Here is a 9,744-nt window from a genome sequence, read left to right on the forward strand (position 1 = left end):
ATGAAAAAAATCGCCCCATGGAGCTCCGTGGCTCTACATCGACATCGCTCTCGCGCACCAGTGCAGAATAACAGGAACAATGAAATTGCTTACATTGACTATTGTGTCTCCTTGAGCATGGTTTCACTCTTCCTTCGATGGAATTGGGGGAAACTGAGTCTACTTTAACCCTGTAAAATATCATGATAATCCAATGATGGATCTCTGGCTACATCTAAAAAGGCGAGGTGCTGCAGATCTGAATGAGAATCTGCTCGATTTTAGAAGGAGTATAGCAGCCAACTCTGACACTCTGTCGTACTTTGCACCATTCATATTGTGTAGAATTGTCATGGCTACAATCCCTCAAAATTTCGGCTTGATAGGACAGTTGAAACACTGGAAACGTCCGACAAGTGCATCAATTTGCAAAACTTTGTTCTGCGCGAAACAAATCCAACACAAGTCTAATGTATACAGAGGTTCGAGGTGGAGTTTGTTGAAATTGTGTCGAAAATTGTACAAGGTAAGTTATAGTTGGACTTGGATTCAAACTATGTGTAGACAGAGTAGGAGTTGTGTCCTGTTAGAACACCTGTATCCTAGGCCTCTTATATAATATGACGGTAGACACACGATGTAATATATGCCAACATAATAGCACATGCTAGCGGTGTGTGTCGATGTCCAGGGGTAGACGGTGTGTGGTCTTGTGATGATGGCCTTCTGAGGCACCAACCACCCATCAAGGCTATCCTTCTCCTAGTGCCTAGTAGTATTGAAATCGCAACTCATTTACTCGGTTTCAGTTCTACTAAGTCTAAGAAAATCAATTTCAAAGTTTGTCTTCATAGCTCTAACTTCCTATTGCCCTCGTCCACACCACATCATCCGCAAAATGCATACATCATGGGATATCTCCTTATATATCCCTTGTGATCTCATCCATCACCAAAGCAAAAAACATAAGGACTCAAAGTTGACTCCTGGTGCAGTCCTATTTTAATAAAGAAGTCATCGGTGTTGCCATCACTTGTGACAACATTATCGTACAAGTACCAGAGAGGGTAATGTACTTTGCTGAGACTTTGTGTTTCTCCAAGACCCGTCACATGACATTCCGCGGTATCTTATCATAAGCCTTCTCCAATGTTGTTGCACCATTGTAATAAATTTTTAATATTTGTTCTTATAAACCTAGTCCAGCCTAAAACACTGACTATCATACAAGAAGAAAACTAGCGATTCTTTGGTTCCAAAGGGGCTTCATAGAATTTTAGAGGATTTTTTGTCCTAACATTTTTTTATCCTACATGTGTCATCTGATTTTAGAATTAGGAATTAAGTTCGAGTATTCGAAAACGTGTGAAAATGGCTTTTTACTCAAAACGTGTGAAAAAGAAGTAGGAGTACCAAAAAATGTGTTCTACTCCCTGATGTCAAAGAAAAAAAAATGTGCTCGGCCGACGGTCAGGCACGTGCATGACGCATCAGGAAGCAGCAGATATTGCTGCCTGGAATCGATATCCAAACATCGACGGCTAGCATCTGCACACACGCCAGGCCTTCGTCCCCATTGCAAACCCTAGCGGCAGCCGCGCGTGGACGTGTGTTTTTCTGACGGACAACTAGATCGATCGAGCTACTCTACCCAAACATGTCCACGCCGCCGCGACGGTGGACCGAGCTCCCGCCTGAACTGCTCGCCGCCATCTCCGGCCGCCTGCACGACGCCACCGACTTTGTCCGTTTCCACGCCGTCTGCGTCTCGTGGCGGGAATCGCTGCCCCCCAAGACGTCCGTATTCCGCCCCCTCCTCTTCCCCTGGCTCGTCGCCCGGCCGTCCTGCCGCCGCGTCGGGCTCCGCTGCGTCTTCTCCAAGAAGAGCTATCAGGCGGCGGTCCACCCGAGCTTCCACGAGCTCGGGTGGGTGGCACGGGCGGACGGCACGGCGTACTGGTTCTTCAGCCACCGCGGCCCTAATAATAATAAGCTGGTCGACCCTCTCACCGGAGACGCCACCCCTCTGCCGCCCTTCCTGCCCAACGATGATAAGTGGAACATCGCAGCCAAGTCCCATGGCGTCGTCTATGGCGACGGAACCGTCTTCCTCTACAGCTTCTGCAAGCCGGAGGACGACCCTGAGCAAGGGATGGCGTACACGGCCGTCCGAGCGGCTATCCTCAGTCCTGGCGACACCGCCTGGACGGTCATCGAGAGAGGGCTCAGGATGGGGAGGAACAACCTTAACGTAAACAATCATGGTGAAGAGGATCATTGCTTTGCGGCGTACCACGATGGCAAGATCCTGGCGTGCGTGAACGGGGATACTCGCAATGACATCTGGCACCTCCAGCTGGTGGCGTCAGCGAGAACCATCCACACTACCATTGTTGAAAACGATGAGATGTGCGCTACGTCATGGCGTCTCATCTCCAGCCACATACTTGAATCCCGCGGCGAGTTGCTGCGACTGTCCGTCCTACTCCATTGGCCCAATCACCGGATCTCGATACATCGGCGCCACAGCAACGAGACACAGGCGCACGCACTCACGGTCAGGGTGCACGCACTCGTGGAAGATGCCGGCGTAGGTGGTAGACGTATGATGCGGTGGGCGAGGAGGGACGACGGCCTGAGCTTCACCGACCGTGTCATGTTTCTAGGGTTCCCAAGCAGCTTTGCGGTGGACGCCGCAAGGTTTGGTGGCGGGGAGGACGACGTGCTCGGCGGGTGCGTTTAGAGTAAAATACACCCACAGTATCTGTACTCTCCGTATAAAATCACTTTGGTCACTGTATTCTGGCAACTGCAAATTACGGTCATTATGCTAACGTTGCTTGCTCACCATACGGTCACTTGCGCCCGAAACGTACGTATTTGCACAGCTGGCATGCGATTTTTGCAATTACACCCTCCCCTATCCCTCTTCCCCTCCCCCTCCCACCATCAAATCCCTAGCTCGTTCAGTCGTTCCCCATTCAACATCGGCCGCGTGGCTTCGTTCCACTTCTGCACAGAGAGAAGAGAGGAAAGGGGGAGCGGAGAGAGCCCAGGCGATCGCTGTCGCGTTGCTTGTCCGCTAGGGTTTCCCGTCGCGGCGGCTACCATGACCGGCGGAGGTGGTTCGTCGGCCGGAGCAAAAGACGCCCTCGACTCGCTGGATGTTGGAGGAAGCAGCAGCGAGCCAAAGCCCTTCCTCCGTCGACCTGATCATGCACGGACGCCGGCATACGGTGAGCACTCTCAAATCCTTCGCCCTTCGGTTCGCATCTCTTTGTAGGAGTCTCGATTTCGAGTGATTGTTAGGGTTAGATGAACGATTTCCCTCTGTTGCTCTAAAATAAAAGAGGGGGTTTTGCCGATTTTCCTCTGTTGCTCTGAAATAAAAGAGGGGATTTGTAGTTAGGGTTAGTTTGCTGATTTTGCAGTGATTGTTAGGGCTAGATGAATGATTTTCCTTTGTTGCTCTGAAATAAAAGAGGGGTTTTTGCTCTGTTTTTTTATTTTGCAGAGGAATACAATTATGATTATCCGTGCAGTCTAGGCATAAATCATGGTGGTTTCTTTGTTGGCCAAGGTAGCTACAGGAGTTACTGCAATGGAAAAACTGCTTGGTATGATTATGTGCCGTCTGCGAAACTGACCATGTCTGAATTGGAAAGGATAGTTGAAGATCTAGGCTATGAGATGGCAGGTAGATTGGATGTATATTGGTGTTTGCCAGGGTTGCAAATTAAGACTGGTGGTCTTAGGAAAATGAATTCCCAGGAAGCTTGTGACAATATTAGTGCTTGTGTAGTTTTTGGACATAAAGAAATTTAGTTATTCCTTGACCATGATGAGAGCTACAGGAGTATCGAATGGGATGATGTTGTGGTCTTTCCTGTCAATGATTTACCTCATGTGATCAGTCCTAGGAAAGTAAAAGAGGAGAAATTTGCAGAGAGAATGTCTGAACAAAATATGGCAGAGGAGCAAGGTGATGACAATGCAGAGGAGGCTGGGCAGAACATGGAAGAGGGGCAAGGTGATGAGCAATTCAATGAGGAAGAAATTGAGCAGTATATGGCAGATGCTGAGGAAGAGGATGAGGCTGATGTGGAAGAGGAACAGGAGGAAGATGTTGTGGAAGAGGAACATGATGAATATGCACAGTCAGATGTAGATGATGGCAGTCTTTCTCATGCTGGAAGAGGAGTTAGTGATTCAGAAAATGGGGATGAAATTGTGGACAGTGATTATGCTATATCTGATGGAGATGTAGATCTTCTAGAAGATCAAATAGAAGAGGTGGTAATAGATGTAAAAGGAAAGAAAGCTGCAGATATTGGAGCTTCTTCTGATGAGGAAGATCTTGAGATGCCAGATTCTGATGAGGATGAGCTGAAGCACAACTTCAATACATTCAGGCCAGAAGATATGCATGATCCTGTGTTCAAAGTTGGACAGTTATTCCAGTCACCAGAGATGTTAAGGAAAGCCATTAGGGAATATAGCTGCAAGAACAGAGTTGATATCTCACTCCCAATAAATGATAGGAAAAGAATTTCAGCCAGGTGTGAAAAAGGATGTTCATGGTACTTATGGGCATCTCATGACAGCAGGACCAAGTGCATGATGATCAAGAGAATGACCACTGAGCATACTTGCTGCAAGAAGTGGAAAGTGAGGTCTTTTACCTCTAGATTTCTATCAGAGAAGTATGTTGAGCATTTCAGGGCTGATGATCACATGAATATGAGGAACTTCAGCAGGATTGTCCAAAAAGATTGGAACATGACACCCACCAGAAGCAAATTGCAGCGAGCCAGAAGATTAGCGATGAATGTTATACATGGAGATGAAGAACAACAGTACAATCTGCTATGGGACTATGCAAATGAAGTTAGAAGATCTAATCCTGGTAGCACTTTTTTTGTCTCGCTTGATAATGAAGAGAGGTTTAAAAGATGTTATTTCTGTCTTGATGCATGTAAAAGAGGATTTTTGGAAGGATGTAGACCTGTGATATGTCTTGATGGATGTCATATCAAGACCAGGTATGGTGGTGTACTGCTGAGTGCCATTGGCATGGACCCAAATGATTGTATCTATCCATTGGCCTTTGCTTATGTTGAAGTGGAAGACACCCACACCTGGACATGGTTTCTTAGGGCTTTGAAGCAGGACCTTGGAATTATAAACACTGAGCCCTGGACGCTGATGTCTGACAGACAAAAGGTAAATTCAGTTCAGTTACTATTCACTTTCAGTGTATTTTCAATTCAGATACTATTCACTTTCAGTTCAGTTATAATTCAATGCACTTTGAGTAATTTTGCAATGCACTGTCAGTTAATTATGTGTAGTTTCAGTTAATTTACAGTGTGCTTTCAAATTTCAGGGAATTATCAATGCAGTGGAAGCCTTGTTTCCTCACTCAAAGCACAGGTTTTGTGTGAGGCACTTGTGGCAGAATTTCACAAGAGCTAGTCATAGAGGTGATGTGCTAAAAAACCAGCTCTGGAAGTGTGCTAGAAGCACAACTGTCACTGCTTGGGAAGAGAGCATGGAGGAGATGAAGGCTTTGAGCAAGAGAGCTTATGATTGGCTATATGCTCTGGACCCCAACACTTGGGTGAGAGCATTTCAAGAGGACCTTCCCAAGTGTGATATTTTGTTGAATAACAATTGTGAGGTCTTCAATAAGTAAGTGAGCTCATTGTCAATATTTACATTGTCAATGTTTGCATTGCTATTGAGCTCATTGTGAATATTTAAATTGTTAGTGAGCTCATATGTGTAGTTATGCAATGCAGGTACATTTTAGAAGCAAGAGAGTTGCCAATCCTCTCTATGATAGACAGGATTAAGGCACAACTAACTACTAGGATGGTTACAAAAAATGAAGAGATGTTGAGCTGGACATCTCCAATTTGCCCAAAGATTAAGAAAAGACTAGACAAGAACACAGAATTAGCTAACACATGTTATGCTGAATTAGCTGGAGATGGCATATATTCTGTGGAGGACAGAGGGTACACATTCATTGTTGAGATAAATGTGGAGAGCTGCAGCTGTAGAAGGTGGAATTTGACAGGAATACCATGCCCTCACTCAATAGCATGCTTCAGAAGAGAAAGAAAATCACCAATTGAGCTAGTGCACAAGTGTTACTCCATTGAATCTTACCACAAGGCATACTCTCATTTTATTGTGCCTTGCAAAGATAGAAGAGAGTGGACAAAGATGAATGGATGTCCTATTGCACCACCTCTTTATGTGAAGAAGGTTGGAAATCCTGGTCATAATAGGAGGAGGGCTCCTGAAGAAGTTGCAGATGGGAGAGGTGGAACCAGAATGACAAGGCATGGTGTAGTTATCCACTGTGGGCACTGCAAACTACCTGGACACAATAGGCGTTCATGTTCTGATCTTAAAGCTGGCATACCCCCATATGTTCCTGCCCCAAAGCAACATGTCAGGAGAAGGAGCAGGGCAGAACCAACTACTGAAGAAGATCAAGAGGCAGAACCAAATGTTCAAGAACAGCAAGAGGAAGCACCAAATGTTCAAGAACAGCAAGAGGAAGCACCAAATGTTCAAGAACAGCAAGAGGAAGCACCAAATGTTCAAGAACAGCAAGAGGCACAACATACACAGGTTTTTATGTTCTACTGCTATCAATCTTGATGCTTGTTCTTGTCATTTACTAGATGTACTTCAACGATGCTGAGCAGTTTTGTTTTTATTTCTGTAGGATATCAATGACCAAATTCCTCTATCTGTTGTGTATACTCATGATATGCTCAATGAAATGATTTTCCAGGTACTTACCTATTTCTAACTATAACTTGTCTCATATTGTTCATTTCTGCTCAATAATGATATGCTTCAAGACATGACCATGTTTTCTTTGAATTATTTATTCAGAGACCTATGCCAAAGACAACTACTACTCCTAGGCCTTTGCCAGACTGTTCTTTTATTACTGCTGCTAGAGAAGCCCTTGGCACAGGGACAACAAGCACCTCAACAGCAGCAAGAGACCTTGCTATGAAGGCTGCAGCTATGAGAATTGTAAAAGAAAAGGTCTTTGCTGCACAGAGAGATGCAACACAAGAGCAAAGGTATGAGTCCCATGAGAAGCAAGCTGCTGATGTGCTTGCTAGAAGAGAAGCAGAGAAGGCAAAGAAAGAAGAAGAGAAGGCAAAGAAGAGAGCAGAAGCGCTAGCAAAGAAAGAAGAAGAGAAGGCAAAGAAGAGAGCAGAAGCACTAGCAAAGAGAGAAGAAGAGAAGGCAAAGAAAGCACAGAAAATGGCAGCAGAGATAGAAGAAAGGAGGAAAGTTGCAATTGCCAGGAGAGAAGCTCATCTACAAGCAAAGCTTAGGGAAGCAGAGGAGAAGAAGGCTGCTGCACAAGCAAAGAGGGCTGCTTCTACTATGTCCAACAAAGCAAAAAAACACAAGGTCAACATGTTTGATGAATTCAGATGAATGTTCATCCTCTAGTCTTTAGTTCATTAAGTGTAGTGATCTTAAAAACTATGATCTTTATTTTGTTTCTCATCAAACTACTGGTGATCTTAATTTTGTTGCTCAGATGGAGCATTTAGTTGAACTTCATTCTACTCTTACCAAGTGGAGTATGGATGTCAACTTTGTAATGCTTCTGTATTGAATCTTGATATGTAATGAAGCAAGTTGGAGTCGAGACAGAAGTTTGTTTGGGATAAATTGCATTATTTGGTACATCCATATTCTGGGCACGACTTTGCTCGAAGGCATCGATATTCATTCATCACTTGACAAATTGCATCATAATTAACACAAAAATAACAATCTTGTTAAATTTATTCATCATACTCTCATTTGATACATCCATATTCCCCAACACACAAAGATCACATTTTTAACACTGCAACTCCACACAACACAACAAGTGCAAATAGTAAAGCAACTATCATTTTCAAGACAACCACAACCTCATTTCCTACTGCAACTACTGATCTTCTCATCTCTTTAATCCCTTCCTCTTGCACCAGAAGATGTCCAGGTTGTTGGCCATGCCCTTGCCCAGCGAGTTGGCCATGCCCCTGCCCTGCTTGATGCTCATGCCTTCCCGAATGACCATATTTCACCAAATGCAGAACATATGATAGCTCCCAGTGCCAGAAATCACAACCACCTTTCTTTGGCTGTTCAAAAAAGCATATAAAACCATGAACAAATTCAGACAACAACACAAATGTATTTGCAGAAGATGCCAGAAATCACTCACATTATGGTTCATGCATTTGTAGAAGAAGATGTTCGTATGCGCCGGGGTCTGCGAGAAGAATCGCCTCACAGTCTGACTGCAGTCAGGGCACTTGATTAGAGGGAGCACAACAGCAGCAACACCGCGACCTATCCCGGACGAGCTCGCGCTGGACATGGTCGTCGTCGACAAGCTCGTAGCGGAGGACAAGCTCGCGCTGGATATCCTGCGTGCCGACTCCGGCTGCGTGCGGGAGTGGAGGCAGGTGGTGGAGTGGGGGCGGGGCAGCGAGCGAGGGTGGGCGCGGATGGCGACGACGCGCGGCTGAGACGGCGGCCGCGACTTGCGAGCTAGGGATTTCTCAGGATGTGGAATGGGGAACGAGTGGGAGGGGAAGGGGAAGAGGGATAGGGGAGGGTGTAATTGCAAAAATCGCATGCCAGCTGTGCAAATACGTACGTTTCGGGCGCAAGTGACCGTATGGTGAGCAAGCAACGTTAGCATAATGACCGTAATTTGCAGTTGCCAGAGTACAGTGACCAAAGTGATTTTATACGGAGAGTGCAGGTACTGTGGGCGTATTTTACTCGTTTACTTCTTCCTACGGTGGTCTAGAGTATACAACTTGCCATATTTGTCACCGACTGGCGTATTCAGGCACAACCTCATCGACAACAAAACCAAGTTCATGGAGTACCTGCCGCTAAATTGGTGGGGCAGTGAAAATGGCGCGGGTATGTGGCTCGTTCCCGAGCCTCCCATTGCTCAAGTCCAGGTAAAGCCTGCACCATTATTGTACAATCTCGTCAATTGTATTGGGTTGATCCAGTGGTTGATCACTAATCACATGCAAGTCATACAATGCATCACCAAAAAAAGATCTTTTGAAATCAACGTTTTGTATTTCCTAGTCACACAAAATTTGGGGATTTTATAGGACAGGAGAACAGTGTTGAGGCCAAGATAGAGATGACGTGGTCAGCCGCGGCGCCACCGGTGAAGGCGAGGATGAGGATTAACGGGTTAGGGGGGGGGGGGGGTTACTACTGCCTGGGGGAGGTGGGGTCCAACGGCTAAGATAGTCCCTCTGAAACCACATTGCACCATATTTATGAAATTGCTAATTCTACATTACATGGAGTTTAAGGCTATAGATAAAAATTCTAACACGACCTGCGAACTTTGTAAGGTTGAGCGTCTTTTGTCCTTGTGGAATACGTGACAATTCAGAAGCTAATCCTCTATATTTATTTCCTTTCTCAAAAATATATGTGACTATATTTTTAACAGCAACTAGAAGATCATTTCCTATACTTTGTAAATGATGATTATTATTACGTTGGAACTTCGACTCACTTATGTAGGCGCGCATGCGCATGTGTTTGGCATCATCAAGTGGCATGGTCCATAACCTAGCTTGTTTTTGTTCAGGCAATCAGAGAAAGGCTGGAGGCTCCAAAGGCAAATAGGTCTATCCGCAAGGAGACGCCATCGGAACGGTCCAAGGAACCCTTCTTCAGTTT

General features: G+C 45.4%; 1 protein-coding gene across 1 annotated transcript; it reads left to right on the plus strand.

The window, feature by feature from the left end:
- The first annotated feature begins 3,629 nt into the window (after positions 1 to 3,629).
- LOC123139956 (histone chaperone ASF1-like) lies at positions 3,630 to 5,985 on the plus strand. The gene is made up of 2 exons (XM_044559678.1): positions 3,630 to 4,474; positions 5,737 to 5,985. Exons 1-2 carry the CDS (start codon positions 3,931 to 3,933, stop codon positions 5,748 to 5,750), a joined length of 558 nt encoding a protein of 185 aa, XP_044415613.1. The 5' UTR covers positions 3,630 to 3,930; the 3' UTR covers positions 5,751 to 5,985.
- The last annotated feature ends 3,759 nt before the right edge of the window (positions 5,986 to 9,744 follow it).

This window comes from Triticum aestivum, chromosome 6B, assembly GCF_018294505.1.
Source record: "Triticum aestivum cultivar Chinese Spring chromosome 6B, IWGSC CS RefSeq v2.1, whole genome shotgun sequence".
In the NCBI taxonomy this organism is placed as follows: domain Eukaryota; kingdom Viridiplantae; phylum Streptophyta; class Magnoliopsida; order Poales; family Poaceae; genus Triticum; species Triticum aestivum.